Source organism: Miscanthus floridulus, chromosome 5 (assembly GCF_019320115.1).
Source record: "Miscanthus floridulus cultivar M001 chromosome 5, ASM1932011v1, whole genome shotgun sequence".
Classification (NCBI taxonomy): domain Eukaryota; kingdom Viridiplantae; phylum Streptophyta; class Magnoliopsida; order Poales; family Poaceae; genus Miscanthus; species Miscanthus floridulus.
The window spans coordinates 34,638,030-34,659,043 of record NC_089584.1 but is presented as its reverse complement, the minus strand read 5'-3'; the positions used below and the strand labels follow the sequence as shown (position 1 = coordinate 34,659,043).

Here is a 21,014-nt window from a genome sequence, read left to right as displayed (position 1 = left end):
TTCATGCAATTTTATTTGTTAGTACTTACAACAAACGAATCAATCAACCTTCTCTTTGTTTCAGAATTACACAAATGCCAAACATACATAATTTTTAATGAAGACCACAGGAAAAAGAAAAGGGAGGGAAAACACAAATCCTGTTGCTTCCTATACAAACTATAATGTACAAACAAACATACCACAAAACATTTGCTTCCACCACTCATGAGGGGATATATATATTTCAAAAAGACAAAGCATGCTTCTTTCTACCACGCTCTGCAAATGCGGGGTGAGGGGGTGTACAAGAAACGTATACCTCTATTTACACACTATTCACTCTTGTTGATTCCACTCGGACTGCTCTAAGATACTATGCACAACATCAGATATATTGACATCAGCTTTACAAACAACACCTAGCCTTTTGCACGGGTGCTGATGTTCATGTAATCTGCAGTCTGCATATCAAAATGGAACATCAGAGAACACCAAACAGTGATCAGGCATGAACACAAAGATCCACTGCTCCCCGGGGTAATGGTATTAGCATTCACAGTCAGTAAAGTAGAATTTCTGAGACATGTTCCGACTGACATTTGTGATTAGGTACCTTGGTGAGAACACACAAAATTTCACATAGGACCTCTCCAGTATGGTAGATTGGTATCTTTGTGCTGTGCCACTTCATGATTAAATGCTCTCACTGAGAGGTCCTGTCATCATTTTCATTGCTCCCGCTGCTCATGTTACATGTGCACTGCTTTTCTATCACCCCACTTCCCAGGTTTATCATTCCCTTCTCTGCAGCACATTGCAAATGACACAGATAGGATACAGCTGATGATGTTCTGATTTCAAAATGAAAACAAGTAAAAGCAAACCTTGATGGGCAAATGTACACAGAAAACCAACAGAAATGTTGATGCTTACAAATGGCAATGTTATTATTGAAATATTGAACTATGAAATAAAAAAGTAACATGCATAATATTTTGTTAAGGTGTATTGCTGTTCAGTGTCATGCAGTACCCACCAATGCAGTATTAGATAGAAATTCACAAACCCCTCGACTCTTAATAGCAGACAAATTACCCCGCCCCCTCTCAGTCTCACCTACACCCCAAGCCTGTTTGAAGCTGATTTCTGTCCTACGTGGCACTGGTTTTGGCATGTTAGCATCCACGTCATGATCCACATCCTGCCTTCTACATCGGCCCACACGTTCGCACCATTCTTCTCTCTTGTTCTCTTCCTCCCCATTCCACCCCTTCCATATCCTTTTTAAACTGCTGTCTGGCCATGCCTACACCACACCAGGCTTCCTGCTGCCCACAGCTCTGCCGAAACCAGTGTCCATACTCTTTCTTCCATTCTTTGGTTCCTGTGTTTGCTTTCTGTGCTCCCTTCCCTTATTTGCCCTCTTCAGTTTTTGCTAGCATCGGCAAGGTCATTGAGAAGGAAAGCGAACAAATGGAGCGAAGCCATGAGTACGAGCCATAGCAGTACGCCCCATTGCTGCATACTGCTTCCTAGCGCCGCCCCTGAGCTCACATGAAGCCATCCATGCCGTCACCTTCTACAAACTACAGTGGTGTCGTCACAGATGAAGGCCAGATCCGATCCGGCAGCACTGTCAATTAGCCGATGAGGCGATGAGGCAGCCACCATAGGCAACTCCGAGAGTGCGAAGGCATGGTCATGCAAGGTGAGCAGCATCTGGGTCCATGGACATGTCTCAATCATATGGCCACACAAAACCTGCACAGAGACGTGCACCGCACTCTGCTCTGCGACATTGTGTACTGCACCACTGCCAGTTGACACAGAAAGAGCGGTTGATCCGCAAGGTGATACTGATGCCACCACTCACCGGTGCCTCAGGTGGTGGAGGATGGGTGTCCGTTGCTGCCTGCTGCCTGCTGCCTGCATTACCAAGGATGCTGAAGCTATCCTCTTGATGCCTGCAGTTGCCGCTGCCCTCTCTTGCACCGAGCCTATGGTTCATTAAGCCAGCAGCTGTACAGCTCAGCGGCCGCATGCAACAGTTTGCTTGGGGTGCAGATCAAAATAATTGAGACAGACAGAGGAGATAAGTTAGATGGTGCTGAGCTTACAGGTGGGTCCGATTTGAGTGATACGGCACAAAACCAGATCACATGGCATAAATCAGTACCACATTGGATAGAAACCAGCTGCAGGCAGGCTAGGGGGGAAGCATGTTCTTACTAGTTACTGTTCCTTTCATTGTTTTTTTATATAATTTGCTACATTTGACTTATAATCGCAATGCTTGGCCTATTGTAATTAACAACATCAGGCAGGATAGATCTTATCCAAAATAATGCCCACTCATTTGACATGAAAGTTCTGGTAAAAAGAAAGTAAAGAAATGCAACACCAGTAACAAGAGCAAAGAAAAAATATGAAAGATATCTCAGTAATGCATACCGTGGTAGGGTCTGAAAGCATAGCATATGCCTTTCCAATTATTTTGAATAAATAATCAGCATCCCTGCGGATTTCATTTGTTATCTCTCTCCATACAGCATCGCTGATATTTTCACTCCTAACAAGAAATGTACTGGCCTGTGGCATAACTACTGTTAGACAAGAGAACAATGAGAGTCACAATAGAGAGAGAAAATAATATAATACTTTGTCTGGATGATGTCTTAGTGCTGCTTTGCGGTATGCCTTCTTTATATCCACAGCAGAGGAAGAAGGCTCGATTCCTCTGAAAGAAGTGTATTGGTCAAATAATTGTATGAACATGTGAACTTTCTTTCCACCAAAAGCACATGAATTTCCTCTGCTCTAGCATGCCCTAAACTACTTTACACCACTCATCAGCTGAATGAACCAAGTAAAATAACCAACCTTGGAGGTAAGATTAGGCATCAAAAACAGCTCCCTTCCATAGGGGTACACAAATGGGTGTCAATTTTGGCAGGCAATTATCCAACTCTGGGTGGCAATGTTGGGGTTGGAGTTGACAATACTGCAAACAGGATTTCTGTAAACTAACTTCCTCTGATCACATATAAGTCCATTAGGACATTGACACGGTCTCCATTATGAGACTGACTGGTTATGTCTATCAAAAAAAGATGTTATCTTAAATGGAAAGAGGTAGATATTATTGAGCTTCTTTCATAATGAATCTATGAATGCCAATCTTGTGTTATCAACCTACTCCCGCTGTCCCAAAAAGAGTGCACTCCTCGTTTTCCAAAAAGTCAACCAATTTCAAGTTTAACTAAATCTATACAAAAAAGTACTAACATTTATGATACCGAATAAGTATCATTAGATTAATCATGAAATATATGTTCATAGTTAGCTATCTGGAGACATAAATGTTGATACTACTTTTTATAAACTTAGTCAAACCTGAACTTGGTTAATGTCTTGGAAAGCGAGAAGTGCGATCTTTTGCGATCAGGAAGAAGAATCTGCTCTGCACATACTCAACATTGTTTGTTTGCAAGGCAGTTCTGGCACAATTTGTTCGCTCCTCTTGGTCGTGTTACTCCAAGGAGCAGTGATCAGAACTTTGCCGAGTGGTGGAGAAAAGCGAGTCCAAGGGTCGAGAAACCTTCCAGTTAAGGCTTTAATGGTGCTGTAATTTTAGGGGCTTGGACTTTGTGCCTCTATAGAAACAAATGTATTTTTGAGGGTGCATCCCCTTCTCTCATGGAGGCCCATCGGTTTTTCAGGGAGGAGTTGAATCTGTGGTGCCTGATTGGAGCTAAAAAACTTCAGGAGTTGAGCATAGGTCATGGTTTAGGATTAACTTGATTAGTCCAGTTTAGGTTGTGGTTGATCTTTTTGTATCAGGTGATCATTTTTTATTCACTTTCTGCAACCCCCTCTTAACTGAGATTATGAGGGTTGTGTTATAAGGGTCCATTCTTTCTCTCTCATACAAAGATACACAGCTCTCCTGTGTGATCAAGGGAAAAAAAAATCAAAAGCACCCATCTAAAGAAAGAATACTAAATCAAGTTGTTGTTTCAGAGTTAACACGCAAGACTAAATCGTGAAAAAATAATAGTTAAAAATATAATTCTGTATGTTATAGACAAATTACAAAGGACAAATACTTACAATATCAAATACATATTTAATGAAGCCCCTTTTCTGGCATCCCGCTCCAGAGAAGAAAACCGAAGATTGGCTCGATTCAGATTGTTACGAATACTCAAAGTCTTCTCTAGTGGCATGGTCATATTTTCTTGCAGTTGTTTCTCAAGAAGAGCAATCAACCTATGGAGATCATTTTCTGCCTGACCATAGTCCCTTATAAGTTCATACAAGCTAGATCTTCTGGAAATAGCCTAAAAACATAAAACATAGCAAGCACAATAGGTTACATTTTTACAGGAAGATCTTGAATTCATGGATTAATGTTTTACTGTCATGCCGTTCTAAGGAATCACACTGAAAATACCATCTAATATTTACTACCATGTGGTTGGAGGAACCATGTGTCAAACGTCACATTGGATGACATTATCCGATCTGTACACATTTTCCATGGTCCTTAGCTAATTAATTTCAGAAATGATATTACTGTGCATATTGAAAAATATTAAGTCAATGCTCTAAGGTTCATAGCAAACATTAGTTTAGCCAATCACCAAATTTACATGAAGAAAGATGACCTCCACACAGTAATGATCTGCAGTTCAAATGATTAAAAGGACTAAAAGAGTCCCCCCAACCATAAAGCGTAAATGTAAATCCAAAAGATGGAAAAGTAGTATCATTTCATTACATAGGCATGGTTGTTGCTTGTTACCATTGATTATTCAAGAAGAATCGCCAGTAACTCATGGCAACCCACTAATTAAAAAGAAGAATAAATATGAAACTACACTGCGAAAAATCCCCATGGGAGCAAATTTCAGGCTGGGTAAAAAAGGTGACTCACTGATTCCCCTAGTTGGCATGGGTGAACCGACGTATGGTGGGCGGGCCCTCGTGTAAGGGGCTGGTAGTGGGTTGGGCCTCAGAGCATGGGTTAAGGCCCGAACCATAGGGGGCGGCATCCCCATGTGCCGGGCTCCGGTTGAGCTTTTCTTAGTAAAATACTGTGGAGGTGGTCTTTCCCTCACTGGAAAAGTTTTTGAAACTACACTGTGGAATTGAGCACAAAATCTATTTGGAGCATGCCTATGGATGAGATAGAAAGCCACAAGTCATAACCATTATCTATATATCATTATCTACTTCGTTTGGGGTAAAATTAAGCTGAAAATAGCAACCAAAAGTTCAAAGGGCTTCATTTCTCATGCATCGGAACAAGCAAGGAAATATAGGAAAAAATTCAGTATATGAGTAACAAAACGGAAAGCAAGGCCAGCTCAAGCACATGATAAAACAAATGGGCATCATAGCACAATATCAAACCGGTGGGTTTTTTTTTCTCGAACGATGAAAACAGGTGGTTTTGTCTAGAAAGAGTTGGAGATGTAGAGACACACCTCACACCCAATATGGGGGGGTGACCTTCATATATATAGCCAATATGGCTGGGTATACAAGGAATACAATCAAGTATACATAGAAGGTGCTAATCATGGCTAATCACACATAGACTTGCCTAATACCCGCCCGCAGTCTAAGCGGGAGGATCCCGGACACAAAGACTGGACCTAAATTCAGTAAATAGCTGTACAGGAAGACCCTTGGTCATGATGTCTGCGAACTGGTGAGAGGACGGCACATGAAGGACCCGAACTTGGCCCAAGGCGACCTTCTCACGGACGAAGTGAATATCAATCTCAATGTGCTTCATTCGTCGATGATGAACAGGATTGGTTGTCATGTAGACAGCGCTGACATTGTCGCAGTAGACAACCGTCGCCGAAGCAAGAGGAACATGGAGCTCCTGCAAGAGCTGGCGCAGCCAGCAACACTCGGCCACCACATGAGCAACAGCACGGTACTCAGCTTCGGCACTGGAGCGGGAGACCGTGGTCTGGCGCTTGGAGGACCAAGAAATCAGATTGCCGCCGAGGTAGACACAGTAGACGGAGGTGGAGCGCCGAGAGTCGGGGCAGCCAGCCCATTCGGCATCGGAATAGGCGACCAGTGACTGAACAGGGCCGACACCAATGTGGAGGCCGGAGGAGAGAGTGCCCTTCAGGTAGCGTAGAATCCGCTTGATCATCGAGAGATGCGGCTTGCGGGGTCATGCATGAAGAGGCACACCTGTTGGACGGCGTATGCCAAGTCAGGACGGGTCAGCGTGAGGTACTGGAGTGCACCAGCAATACTCTGGTACGCGGACGGATCAGCAACAGGGGCACCAGCGGTGGCAGATAGCTTGGCATGAGTGTCAACAGGTGTCGTCGTAGAGTGACACTCAGCCATGCCGGCGCGTTGAAGGAGCTCAACGGCGTACTGTCGTTGTGATAAGAACAGCCCGTCGGCGGAGCGAGTGACGGAGATGCCGAGAAAGTGATGGAGTGCACCCAGGTCAGTCATGGCGAACTCAGAGTGGAGGCGCCCAATGATCTGCTGTAGCAGTGCCGTCGAGGACGCAGTGAGGACGATGTCGTCGACGTACAGAAGCAGGTAGGCGATACTGGTCCCGTCTTTGTAGACAAAGAGGGAGGTGTCGGAAGCCGATGCGACGAAGCCAAGCTGGCGAATATATGTCGCAAATCGTTGGTACCAGGCTCGGGGAGCCTGCTTCAGGCCGTAGAGGGAGCGCTACAACAGACACACATGATCAGGAAGGTCAGAATCGACGAAGCCTAGGGGCTGCTGGCAGTAGACGGTCTCCTCCAGATGTCCATGGAGGAAAGCGTTCTTGACGTCGAGCTGGTGAATGGGCCAGGCGTGGGAGGCAGCAATGCTGAGGACAGTCCGGATGGTTGCTGGTTTGACCACCGGGCTGAATGTTTCGTCGTAGTCGATGCCGTGGCGCTGAGAGAAGCCACGAACCACCCAGCGAGCCTTGTGACGGGCGAGGGTACCATCGGAGTGGTACTTGTGCTTGAAGATCCACTTGCCGGTGACCACGTTGGCGCCGGGTGGGCGGGGTACGAGGCGCCATGTTCCGTTGTCAATGAGCGCCTGGTACTCCTCAACCATTGCCGCACGCCAGTTTGGATCAGCCAAACCGCCGCGGTAGCTGGAGGGAAGTGGAGACGGAGTGGTCGTCACAGAGAGGCCCACATACCGCATAACCGGTATGGTCCCGGAATGGGTCCGTGTAATGCGTCGTTCCGGTTGGACGGGAGGTGCCGAAGGAGCTGCAGGCGTCGTTGGCTGCTGTACAGGAGCAGCCGCCGGCTGTACAGGAGCAGGAGCCTACTGGACAGAGGCAGGAGGCGGCTGAGCAGATGCTGGAGCCGATGCTGGTGCTGGAGCTGAGCCTTGTGCTGTAGAGGAGCCGGCAGCCGCCCGGGAACGCCTGCTGTAGACGAGGCGGATGTCCCGCGGGACAGCCACTGGAGGTGCAGCCACTGGAGACGGGGCAGCCGCTGGAGGTGCTGAAGCTACTGGAGGAGCAGCAGGTGGTGGAGCTGCTGCTGGTGGAGCGGCAGGAAGTACAGGGCCGTGGAACAGGATTGCGGGGTCGTCGGTCAGCTCCTCAATGGAACTGGGAGGTGGCAACCCAGCAGCAGATGGCAAAGATGCAGGATGCACCGGCACTGTAGTTCCTGCAAGCAAAAAATCCAAGTCGCTGGGCGAGGACCTGGAGGGGTAAAGCCCGAAAGGAAAACAAGTCTCATTGAAGACCACGTGGCGAGAGATGATGACGCGCTTAGTGGCCATGTCGAGGCAGCGGTACCCCTTGTGGGAAGATGGATAGCCGAGGAAGACACATGTTGTGGAGCGAGGAGAGAGTTTGTGGCGAGCCGTGGCGGACAAGTTTGGATAACATAGACACCCAAAGACACGTAGGTGGGAATACTCGGGAGGTTTGTTGTGGAGAAGAGTATATGGAATGCCGTGGCTAACAGCGGAGCATGGATGCCTGTTCAGAAGATATGTGGTTGTGGCGAGCGCCTCAACCCAGTACTGAGGAGGCATGTGTGCATGGAGGAGCATCGTGCGACTGATGTTGTTTAATGTGCGAAGAAGACGTTCAGCCTTGCCATTTTGTGGGGAGGTATAGGGACACGAGAGGCGTAAATGAATACCACGAGAAGCAAAGAGAGTATGGAGGGTATGGTTGACGAACTCAGTGCCATTGTCGGTTTGGACAGCCTTGATGGCAAGGCTGAATTGAGTGTGGACATAATTGCAAAAATTTGCAATATGTGTGGAGACTTCAGATTTGCGAGTGAGGGGAAAAGTCCAACAGAAATGAGTAAAATCATCAAGTAAAACTAGATAATATTGATACCCAGATACACTTGCAACCGGGGATGTCCATACATCACAGTGAACAAGTTCAAATGGCATAGAAGTACGTGAACTGGAATCTGAAAAAGGGAGGCGCACATGTTTGCTAAGCTGACAGGAATGACATAGCAACTGCTCTAATTTATTACAGCTGATGGACACATTACGACGAAGAATGTCAATGGTGGCGGAGCTGGGATGACCAAGACGGTGATGCCAGAGGTCGGTGGAGACGGCAATGTTGGCGTGTGGAGTGGAAGATGCAGCAGGGAAGGTGTAAAGATCACCAGCACTATTGCAGCGAAGCATCACGCGTCGGGTCGGGATATCCTTGACAGAAAAACCAAGAGCGTCAAATTCTATAGAGCAATTGTTGTCCCTAGTAAATTGACGGACAGATAGGAGATTGCAAACTAGAGATGGGACAACTAAGACATTATTAAGATGAAAATTGGACGATGGTGTATGAAGAACAGACTGGCCACGACAGGAAATAGGAAGATGTGCACCATTGCCGACTGTAATGGAAGAATGAGGAGGAGGGTGACGGGAGAGGAGTATACCATCCGAGGAGCTCATGTGGGAAGAGGCGCCGGAATCCAGGACCCAGGGATGCTGTCCTTGGAGATGCATCTGATTGAGGGCAGCGACGAGACCGTCCTGGTTCCACATGGGAGCTGGTGGAGAGACATGGAGCAGTGCAAATGTCATGGGGGGCTGTGGAGGCGCCAAGGCCGTATGAGCCTGAGGAGGAGCACCAAGCACGCCTGGACGCCAGCCGGCCTGCTGCTGTGCCGAAGGAGGACCCTGGGGCGCCCATGGATTGTAACAAAACCAGGGGCCCATGGGGCGGTAGTGACCAGTTTGGCCAGCGCCGCCGCGCTGCTGCGCAGAGCCGCTGTTCCAGCGCCGGCCCTTGCCCTTGCCCTTGCTGCCACTGCTGTTGCCACCGCCGCCGCCCTTGGTGCTGCCGTAGCCGGTCACATGTGGGTTGTGTGAACCTCCAGAGGTGGCTGTGGCAGCGAGAGCACGACACCCGCCCGGGCTGGTGCAGCCAGAGCCAGCGGTGGTGAGAAGGGCGGTGTTGGCGACCGTCTTTTCGTCATTGGCGAGACGGAGCTCCTTGAGGGCCAGCATGTCATGAGCCCTCGCGAATGTGGGAAGAACAGCGGAGATGTCATCGGCGGTGTTGGAGAAGCGAGGATTGAGGCCGCGAAGGAGGGCGAGGACAAGCTGTGAGTCCTGGACAGGGTGGCCGACGTCGCGAAGAGCGGCGGCCTTGATCTTCAGCCGCTGGCAGTACGCCGATATGGTGCTGTCCCCTTGCACCATGGAGTGGAATTCGTTGAGGAAGATGGCGCGTGGCTCCCGGTTGGCACGGAAAATCCCTTCAATGGCCACCCACAGATCATGGGCGATGGGATCGGCACCGTCCATGGCGAGGTCGAGGACGGAGTCGTCGACGGAGCCGGAGATCCAGCCTCGGACGCAGCACTCCACGGCATCCCACTGAGGATCATCAGGACGAGGAGCAGAGCCGTCGATGTGCGAGCGAAGGCCGAACTTGCCGCACAGCGACTTGAAGAAGAACGCCCACTTGGAGTAGTTGGATTGTAGGTCCAGCGTGAATGGGATGTGGGACTTGACATTGACTGTGGCGTAGTTGTGAGCCACAATCGGGGCAGCAGCGCCGGTGGTCATGGCAGGCATGGTTGAAGTGCCTGTCGCGGGCAGGGTGCCGGCACTGGTTGCCGAGGAGGATGAAGAGACCATCGGAGATGAGAGTGGGAGGAGAACAGCCGGTGAGGGTGGACGGGCACGAGGAAGACGCGCGCGGTGGGCTGCTGCTGTGCGAGCAGGGAGAGAGCACGGGAGGAAGGGGCAGGAAAATAGGATCTAATAGGCTGATACCATGTAGAGACACACCTCACACCCAATATGGGGGGTGACCTTCATATATATAGCCAATATGGCTGGGTATACAAGGAATACAATCAAGTATACATAGAAGGTGCTAATCATGGCTAATCACACATAGACTTGCCTAATAGGAGAGCATAGCCATACGAGCATTTTTATTTGATACAACAGGAGGATAATACACCAACCTTAGCATAATCTGGATCAAGGGCTATAGCCAGTGAGCAATCTGCAATTGCATCTAAAATTTGACCCATTGCTTGATATGCTGCTGCACGGTTACAAAAGCAGACTGCTAAAAAGCGTAGTGACTCGCTATTGCTCATCAAAGCAGCAGTATAATGTTCCACAGCCTCCAAATATTTACCAGATTGGAATGCTTCATTGCCAGCAGCCTGAAATGCAGCAAACAAGAATTTGATGCCATTAGTGTAAAATTCTTGCAAACTTTGCTGAATACCAAGGACATCATGTACGCACATGATATATAACAACATCACAGAGCAAAGAGAATGCTATGCATGGATAGATAGATTAGTAGCCCAAGGCCAACATATGACGTACTTTAAGCCGCAGTAGTTCAGAGATAACCATGGGGAGTGATAAAATTGAGTCCTGAGATTGCTTCCCACACCTAGTTAGTGTTCTCTCAAAATTAGCAAATCATATATATGGAAATTGGAAACAATCCAAACTAGTATTGCATTGGTAACAAAATATTACCTGCATCCCATGACTTTTATTTTATCATTCTTCTTTAAGAACTGGTTAGCCTCTTCAAGCTTTCCAAGGAAGAAATATGACTTAGCAATAAGATGATAACGCCACAACTTCACAGAGCAAGTATTGTTGTCCAAGTTATTGCTTTCTGAATGCTTGTCAAGACACAAACACACACTATTCCTTTCTGCTACATAAAGAGTTTCTTCGCAAAACCGAATTACTTCTTCATATTGCTGCAACTGTTAAAGTCCAACAAAACAAACAGTTAGGCCAAAAAATACCAGAGGAACGATGAAAGTAATGATGTGCACAAGGCAAAATAAGTTTACCGTAAATACAGACCAGTAACAGTGCTTCTGCTTTCATAGCCATGAACTCATCTGAATAAATACTTATGGACAAAGCATCAGAGATCATTTGTAAGGCACTGGGTATCTTGTCAAATGCCTTCTTTATAAGATACTCCTTGCATTCAATAATTAAACCAGATATTTTCTGCCAAAAAAATATGGGAATATGATGTTTGGGTTATCAAGTTCCATATAGCAAATTATTTTGCTAACATGTTTTCTAAGAACAGTAAAGTTGGGTGCAGAATCCAGACAAGCATTACCCAATACAGTCGACCTTGTATATGTACATTCCTCATAAATAAATTTTCTTTCATACTTCTCGAAAATCAAAGTTTGACAAATATAACACTGAATGTGTCAATGATGTGCAGGATCGCCAAAGGACTCTAGCCCAGGTGGTTAGAGCTTTCCAGCGGCACCCCCCGGGTCCTGAGTTCGACTCCCCGTGGGAGCGAATTTCAGGCTCGGGGTAAAAAAAACCCTCGTCGGCTGTTTCGAGTTATACACGTAACCACTGCAGTGTCTTCAGAGATATGCACGTGGCCCACGTGTCCTGGGCACCCTGTGGCGTGTCCGAGCAGCCGGCCTTCGGGGGGTTTTCTCGACCGGGCCAAGAAGATAATTTCTTCTAACGCTAATGTCGTGGGCGCGGCTTTACCCCCACCGGCCGAGTTTTTTTTTATGATGTGCAGGATCACACTTATCATTATAACAGCTGATGGTATGTTAGCAAAATGTTGCCAACGGTTTGCTGACAATGTTGTTGGGTAGTTATCATGTACGCAATGGAAATAACTGTTCAAAAGGTACTCCCTCCGTCCCAAATTATAGGTCATTTTGGCTTTTCTAGGTACAAAGATTTTGCTATGCACCTAGATATACGTTGTTTCTAGATACATAGTAAAGCTATGTATCCAAAAGCCAAAACAACCGATAATTTCGAACGGAGGTAATAGTTAATTTGGGTTACATTTAACCTGAAAAATCTGGCACGGTAGCAGAAATTTAGTCTGTATGCTACCTTAGCTTTTTGTAGACCGTCAGAAGCCTCGTCTACAATTTTATGGTCCAAGCTTGATAGATGATTAGACTTCAAACACATCTCAAAAGCCTTTCGTGCTTCTTCAACATCCCCCAGGGCAAGTAGGCAGCTAGACTCATTAGATAAGCATACAAAAAGTTAATATATTAATAATTTAGAATGTAATAGTAAGGGTGCTACACATATCATTAAACATTAGTAAATGGACCTTACATTAAGATAATTTTATAAATCACTTCTGCCTTCGTAAATAGTTCATGGTAATTGTTCTTTAGATTATGGATATCAAAATAGCAAGGCCAGTAACACCATTCCCAAAGTCAGCGACATGAAAACACAAATTATGAGCAGGAGTTGGACATGTTAAGGTATTATCGGATCTTAAACTCAATTGCATGAAATATTTATTTACTTTGAGATCTGGATGCAACACTCTATATCAGTTAGGTTGAGTTAAAAAATCTAATCCCAAGAAAACTTGTCAAAATAGTAGAATGTTTCCTTGGATTTCCAATAAGACAAAATATCAGTACTGCAAATTTGTCTGAATAGATTTAACATGAATTATAATACAAACTCCAATAGTTTAGTGTTGAAGTTAGCACATTGGTCTTACTTGGCGGCTCTGGCTTGTGCTTTGAGAAAGCTGGAATCAATATCAATAGCTGCTCGACAATCAGATAGGGCCTCTCTCATCTTACCCAGAGACATCCGAGTAGCTGCTCGATTGCTGTAGCACAGCATTAATGCTTTTCTTGAAACTTCATTCGGGGAAAAAGAATCAATCCCATGGGTATAGCATTCTTCAGCCTTGGTTAACTGTCCTTCCGCATATGCTTGGTTTCCCCTACAACAAAATACACAGTTCAGCTTTAAAACATTGAATATCACAAAGAACATACAGCCCGAGCAATCCCAACCAGACAGGGAAACAGTAGCAATGCGTGAACTACAGTAACTACAGTACCTTGTGAATGAAGTGCAAACAGTAAAGCCACTCAATCTCCTTATGAGACTCAAAATATGTTTCTCTTTTTTATTATTTATTAGTCATAAATATTACTAGCAATCTTCCATGCATGGAAATCTACTTTTTGACCGGCAATCCAGCAAAACGTCATGTAATCAATATTTTTGAAGTAGAGATAAACAAAAAATATATATATAACCGACAAACCAATTGCTGAACTGTCTATATAACCAAACTTCTAAATGGCTTTGCAAGGTGTTCTGCCACTACTTGCATGATTTGAGTGGTTCAACCCCTGTGGAAGTGCATCCTAGCTAAATAAGCTGAAGGGTGACACAAGAGTAGGTCATGCAGGTACCTTAATCGCCATGTTTCACAATTGTCATGGTCTCCAAAGTTTTTTGATGTTGAGCATTCGGCTCCTCTGCTGATTGTAACCCTGTTAGGTTCTATTTTGCTGAATTCAGTCCACTGGGCAGCTAAATCCACACATTGCTGACTTCCTGAGACTTCTGAGCATGCAAGTCCAATGGCGGATGAAGGGAGGCTTTGAATAGAACTAGCATGATTACCCATTCCTCCACTTTTTTTCTTGGTATGTCGTCTTTGTGAGTGCAACATGCTTTGGTTGAAAGTTGATGCAGAAAATATGAAATCAGATTTACCAGAATGCTCTGTGTTTGCTGCAGAGGTAAACTCTGTTTCAGCATGCCCACTTTCTGTTGTTCGCAAAGAGTTGATAGAATCAGCTTGGGCACAGTTGATACCAGAGTCCTCTGATACCAAGCTACTGGCTTCTTTCAAATTTAACTTTTCTTCAGGAGACACTTCTCCGGAACAATGGCCACTTCTTCTTGAGACTGATTCCAAGGAAGAAACCTGGTTGGCTGAGGACTTCTTTGGCATAAAAGTTCTTCTCTTCATGCTCATACCCTTAACCCCTCCTTTGTTCCTAGATGCTACATTGTGGTCGTCAAAAGTGAAAGATTTCTCATCAAATGATGGCCGAAATTCAACAAGTTCTGAGGCTGCTACTGCTTCAATATCACAAGGCACCTTTATGGAAGAGACCTTCACGATCCGGTCTTCAGATCCAAAGCTAGAGGTTACAGTATCCGATGTTTCCACCGTGGTAGAAATTTCACAAGGTTCCGAGCGTGGAAGATCATTATCACTTGAACCAAACACATGCTTTGCATCCTGCAAAATGAACTTGGTGAAAGTTCTATCTTTAGCAACTGAAGGATTTAGCTGTTCAGAGTTGCATGTTACACTTTCTTTGTCAGCTGAATGTACCTCACCGATATTAGTTTCAGTTGCATTGGTAGCCAAGCTACGGTACCCAGCATGTCCACCAAAAACAAAGAAATCATGGTGGGCATTACCACAATGTCCAGAATTTCTACTTTCATCCACAGAATCTCGAATGGGCAAGCTGCCCTCGCTCCTTGCCAATTCAATGGGAGCATTCTCATCAGTGCAGGTTGGTGAAGCTAATGATCGCATCCCCACACTCTCGCATTGCATGGTTTGAGACGGGACTCCATGTCCTTCATCTAGCTGCTCAGTCTGATGCTGAATAGAATCCAGACAGAAACCCTCATACAAAGTGGAGATGCATCCACGGGCCCGAAAGCGATCACCGGAGTCCGTCACTGGAAGCGTATCATCTCCTCCGGGAGCATCAATGTCGCTTCGCCTGCCATAACCATCCAACGAGAGCCTGTGAACTGCGTCCGAAAGTTCAGCCAACGATGCCTCACCGGATCCGGACGAGAAGCTCCTCCTCATCTCCGGCGCCCCGGCCACCACGCCACTCCCGAACACAAAGGTGGCGTCGCGAGAGGCGCCCCAGGAGCCCACGGAAAGAGAACCCTCCTGCTGGGAGAAGGCGGAGGCTGCAGGACGGCGCGGGAGATCGATCCCGGAGCGCCGGCTCGCGGAGGCGGCGGGGTGGTCCGACCGGAAGGGCGCGGCGTGGCGCCGCGTCGTCCTCGCGGCGCGGGGCCTGGGGCCTGAGGCAGCCGGGATGGTGGGGAACGGGGCGGAGGCGGAGATAGAGAGTGGATCGGGCGCGGGGTCCATCGGTGGCAAGGCGCCGGCGCGGAGGTGCAGCGGTGGTGGAGGAGGAAGAATTATCACGGCGGCGGCACGCCGGGGACGTGGGCGGCGTTCTCCGGCTGGGCTGACAGGTGGGTCATTGAAGGAAGAGAGAGAAGGGGTGGGGTGAGGTGGCGTGGGGCCGTCGGGGTGGGGAGAAACGATCTGATCCGGTTGGGTTTGAATTGAAATGATCTGGAAAGGGCAGAAAAAGAGCGGTCGTGCTGACACTGACTAGGTGCTAGTAGAGTACTAGTATATGGTCACCAACACGCTTATCACTGTCATGGGATCCCACACCCGTCAGCAGTTTCCAATCATCGAGCCACGAATAATAAACTTCTCAAAATCCTTGCAAGGAACACGAGGAGCAAACAATAGCGTAAAGTCTCGATCAAAGATAAGATTAGAGCTACCCAACCCATATCCTGGTTGTTTTAGCTTGTTATTACAATCTAAAGGCTTGAACCAACAAGTTCCAGATTATAGATCTGGGTTGCAATCTACAATATCCAAACTGAAAAAGATAGTGCCTAGCCCTATACTCCATCCGTCCTTAAATACAAGATATCAACTTTTAGGTGAAATAATCCTCTAACTCAGTTTTAAAAAATCAACATTCACATGTATAACTATCATTAATTTCTACTACTAACCCAAATATAATAAATAGGTAAAAGATTATATATGTATTCAATTTATCATATAATATAGCCCAAAATTTCTAGGATGATATCTTGTATTCCAGAACAAAAGGGTATTATTATAAGTCATGACTTAAAAGGCTACTCCCTCTATCTATAATACAGTATATTTTGAGATTTTAGCATAGATAAGAGAGAACACAAAAAACATGTGTGTCCTCGTTTTATTTTCTAACATGATGAAAGATACTACTGGCTAGAGGGGAGTGAATAATCTATAAAAAAAATTTACAACAACACTTAACAAAACAGTTAGATAAATATGAGATGAAACAAATATTATGCTAGCCTACTAAAGATACAAGCCACCTACCACAATTCTAGTATCTATAGTCTCTATCCACATAATGGCTATGTCAGTACACTAAGTTAGTGAGCTCTCAAAGACTAACTAAAGAGTCTCACTAACCACTAGACCCGACATAAGCTTGCTCTCAAGACTAACTACACTAAAGAGCGAAGCAACACTAGAAATGTAAATACAAGAGAGGAATGTGATGATTATACCGACATGTCGAGGTATGAGCCAATCATAAGATGAAGCTAATCAATTATAAGATAACCAATGAAATCCTCGGATAAGATAACACAATATTTTTTACCGAGGTTCACTTGCTTGCCGGCAAGCTAGTCCTCGTTGTGACGATTCGCTCACTTGGAGGTTCACGCGCTAATTGGCATCACACGCCAAACCTGCAATCAGGTGCCGCACAACCAACACAAGATGAGGATCACACAAGCCACGAGTAATCCACTAGAGTACCTTTTGGCTCTTCGCCGGGAAAACATCGAGAACCCCTCACAATCACCATGATCGGAGCTGGAGGCAATCACCAACCTCCGCTCAAGGATCCTTGCTGCTCCAAGCCGTCTAGGTGGCGGCAACCACCAAGAGTAACAAGTGAATTCTACAGTGAAACATGAACATCAAGTGCCTCTAGATGCAATTACTCAAGCAATACACCGAGATTCACTCCCAATCTTACAAAGATGATGAATCAATGATGGAGATGAGTGGGAGGGTGGCTAAGCTCATAAGGTTGTTATGTCAATGTAAATGGCCAAGAGAGTCAGCTTGAGCCAGTCATGGAGCTTAAATAGAGAGCCCCCACCAATAGAGTCGTTGGGCTCCTCACTGCACATATCACGGGGTGACCGAACGCGCGTGGTCAATGTGATCGGACGCACCACCTTTAGCATCTGGTCGCTGATCCGCTGCCACGTTGAAAGGTCCTTGTTTGGTTTTGGTAACTGAGTGACAATCTTAGGTGGACTAATGTGTTTAAGTGAGATACATAGGTGATTAGTCAATAGGTACATATGTGTGAGCAACATATGCCATGACGGTGATGATGGCTCTAAGATGTTGCAAAGCTCACACATGTGATGATGAAGGAGCTTATTGCACATGAGACATGACATGGAGTCATGTGATCAAGGTGGAGAAGATCAAGACATGACTTGGCTTGATGGACTGGTTGCAAGAGTGAAGGGCAAGTTTGAAGCTTTAAAGTGATGGACCACGTGGCGGTGAAGTTTGAGCAAGACTTGGCACCGATGGATGAAGGCAACGGTGAAAAGCAAGTAAAATCAAGATCAATGAATCAATATGGTCACGTGATGATATGAAGTGGATCATATCATTGGTGATTGGTTGGTGCATGTGTTGCATCAATATTGGAGGAGATGGAATGGAATGCGCAAGGCAAAGGTATAACCTAGGGTATTTCATTTCACCGGTCATAGGTGTGTGAGAAGTTGATGGCCAGGTTTAGGATAGATGGCCGTACTATCAAGAGGGGCAAACTTGTTTGCATATCGGTCATCTAGTGCCACTCGAGTGATCTAACTTTGCATCGTCTCTAGGATTGAGTGGCATGGCAAGTTGAGTGGCTAATCCTTTGGAAAATGTTTGTGAAACGCTAATACACATACACATGGTGGTGTACACTTGGTGGTGTTGGCACATTTGCAAAGGAGAAGGAGTTGGAGTTGAAACAGATCAACTCGGTGAAGAAACGAAGGTGAAAGGAGGTCACTGTGAGTGACCGAACGCTGGCCTCGGTAGGACCGGCGTGTCCGGTCACTGACAATAGTTGGGTGCGATCTCTGTCAAGTGACTAGACGCTACACAGTAAAATTGATCGGATGCGCAGGGCCTGCGTCCGGTCACGTGTGGCGTAGGCGACGCTAGAGTTGGCGCGCGGGCGCAGAGCTGATTGGACTCTAGTCTGCGTCCAGTCGTGCAGCACTAGACGCGTCCGGTCGTAATACAGAGGCTTGGGGACCTCTCTAGAAATGACCAGACTCTGGTTGGTCTATGTCTGATCATGCAGGAGCGGACGCGTCCGGTCGCAAAACAGAGGCTTGGGGAGCTCTCTAGAAATGATCAGACTCAGGCATTGCAGCGTCCGGTCATCCTCGTGATGCATTCGGTCGCAACTTAACTGTTGAGATCGGGCGCTCAGCATTTAAAGCCAGGGATGGCATGGTAGCTATTCATTGACCGGATGTTGGTAGGGTGAGTCCAGTCGATCTGACCGGTGCGTCTGATCAGCCTGAAAAACGCCCAGTAAAGGGGTAACGGCTATTTTAGCCCGTGGGGCTATAAATAGAAGTGTTAGTCAACCTTTGGCCAAGAGCTTTGGAGAGTTGAGCACACTAGAGCCTTGGTGGCTTATGTGGTAGTGCTTGGGAGCCCTCCATCTCACATATGCTTGATAATGATCATCCAATTGTGTGTGAGAGCGATTCTAGTGCGACTGCATCATGAGGTTGCATTGAGTGGCACTAGGTGATCGAGTTGCAAGCCGGTGGTGCCTGTTACTCTTAGAGGTTGCCACCTCCTAGACGGCTTGGTGGTGGTCTTCGTCGAAGCCCGCAAGAAGCTTGTGCGGTGCTTTAGAGAAGAGCTTTGTTAGGGGCATTGTGCTCGCCCCACGGGAGCCGCAAAGAGTAACTCTAGTTGAGCGTGTCATTGAGCTACCCTCACTTTTGGGGTAGGTTCTTGCGGTGCCCAGCGTGCAGGCTTGGTGGGTGATGCCAATTAGCCACCGAGCCACCAAGTGAACGGTCGACACAACAGGGACGTAGCGTGTTGGCAAGCACGTGAACCTCGGGAGAAAATCACCGTGTTAACATTGTTCTTCCCATTGGTTTGCAACCCTCTTACACAAGCTTGTAATTACTTTCATATACATTGTGCTTGTGTAGTTGCTCTTGTAATTAGTTAGCTTGTGTAGCTCACTAGTTACCTTCTTACTTGTGTAGCATAGAAGTAGCTCTCTTGCATGGTTAATTTGGTTTGTGTAACCTTGTTAGTCACATTGCTTAGTTTGTGTAGCTAAGTATTTGCGCTCTCTAATTTGGCATTGGTTGCCTTGTTATTGAGCATTGCTAGTGAGCTTAGGTGGCTTTGTGCTTTTGCTTACTAGCATGTATAGGAGCTCCCTCGTTGCTTAAAATATTAGTGGCATAAGTTTGTGTGACCTTGCTCCTAGAATTAGATAGGTGAGCTCTAGCTAGCCCGGCACCTTTGTTGCCTAATTAGGATCTTTATAAGGTGCTTGTGAATTTCGATAGAGGGGTGTAGTCTTGGCTAGACCGATTGTTTTAATTCCGCATTTGTTTCGGTTAGTTGGCGCGATTAAATTTAGATAGGACTATTAACCCCCCCTCTAGTCTGCCATCTCGACCCTACACACGTGTCCCTATGGTTTAACCATGAACGTTGATCTCGAACAGTCGAAAACTCCTGCGCGATCACTTAAGTTGCAATTGGACGTGCCATGCCACGACCTGATGTAGCCATGCAGTGTCCGATCCTCACACGCCCGCGTGCCAACAACAAACGACCGAACACACCGATCACTTCAGCCACCGCACATTAGGTCAACTCTAGAGAGGTTTCAGAGCCGCCCAAACACGATCGAAAGCGTCAGGTCCACCCTGACCAGAGGCACCACCGCGTCAGGTCTTCACCGCACACGCTAAAATGTCTACATCACCATATGTCACCACTGACCAGACGCTAAAGCATCGCATCAGGTCACAAACTAAACCTGCGTCCGGTCACAGGCTGAGAGTAGCCCAAGCACGCCACCAAGTTTATAATTGATAGGACTCACTGACCTAGCGTCTGGTCAGCTCGAGCACAGCGTTCAGTCACTGATTTTTAGTGAAAATCAACTCCTTCACTTCACCAACTTCTCCACCCTTGCTCAAATGTGCAACCACCAAGTGTATCACCTTGTGCACGTGTGTTAGTGTATTTTCACAAATATTTTCAAGGGTGTTAGCTCTCCACTAGATCTAAATGCATATACAATGAGTTAGAACATCTAGTGGCACTTTGATAACCGCATTTCGATACGAGTTTCACCCCTCTTAATAGTACAGCTATTGATCCTAAATGTGATCACACTCGCCAAGTGTCTTGATCACCAAACCAAAAAGCTTCTTTCAAGTTTCATATTTGCCTTGAGCTTTTTGTTTTTCTCTTTCTTCTTTTCCAAGTCGAGCACTTGATCACCACCATAGTCACACCATCATCATGATCTTCACCATTTCTTCACCACTTGGAATAGTGCTACCTATCTCATGATTACTTTGATAAACTAGGTTAGCACTTAGGGTTTCATCAATTCACCAAAACCAAACTAGAGCTTTCAATCTCCCCCTTTTTGGTAATTGATGACAACCCTTTCATAAAGATATGAATTGAAATTCAATTAAATCCATGTTGCTTGCCCAAGCATATTTACCATGTGTAAAAGGATATGGATAAGTTTCATGAACCCGAATTGGTAGCATTAGCTCTCCCGACATATGTGCTAAGAGTTTAGATTGAAAGC

The 21,014-nt window shown here is 46.3% G+C and overlaps 1 protein-coding gene across 5 annotated transcripts; it reads right to left on the bottom strand.

Moving 5' to 3' along the window:
* On the bottom strand, positions 1–15,593 carry LOC136449823 (uncharacterized). 5 transcript variants are annotated; one of them, XR_010758147.1, is made up of 12 exons: positions 13,716–15,593; positions 13,004–13,234; positions 12,367–12,496; positions 11,335–11,487; positions 10,993–11,231; positions 10,834–10,903; positions 10,458–10,664; positions 4,093–4,322; positions 2,641–2,719; positions 2,434–2,571; positions 596–833; positions 1–443 (listed from the first exon to the last, which is right to left on the bottom strand). XR_010758147.1 is itself a non-coding variant. In XM_066450022.1 (12 exons), the coding sequence occupies exons 1-12, from the start codon at positions 15,440–15,442 to the stop codon at positions 732–734; spliced, it is 3,210 nt and encodes a 1,069-aa protein (XP_066306119.1). In that variant the 5' UTR covers positions 15,443–15,593; the 3' UTR covers positions 1–731. The 5 variants fall into 5 exon arrangements, 3 of the variants coding, with proteins under 3 accessions (XP_066306119.1, XP_066306116.1, XP_066306117.1); XM_066450022.1 differs by having other exon boundaries at positions 1–833; positions 13,716–14,557; positions 14,654–15,593; XM_066450019.1 differs by having other exon boundaries at positions 1–833.
* Between the last annotated feature and the right edge of the window lie 5,421 nt (positions 15,594–21,014).

Bases quoted from the DNA above. Each gene is read 5' to 3' on its own strand.
- LOC136449823 (XM_066450019.1), bottom strand. From the start codon at position 15,442: ATGGACCCCGCGCCCGATCCACTCTCTATCTCCGCCTCCGCCCCGTTC. The intron at 11,232-11,334 runs GTCTGTATTTAC...GGACTTTAACAG, and splicing joins AAGCAGAAGCACTGTTACTG to TTGCAGCAATATGAAGAAGT. The intron at 10,665-10,833 runs GTACGTCATATG...GCTGCATTTCAG, and splicing joins CTGAACTACTGCGGCTTAAA to GCTGCTGGCAATGAAGCATT.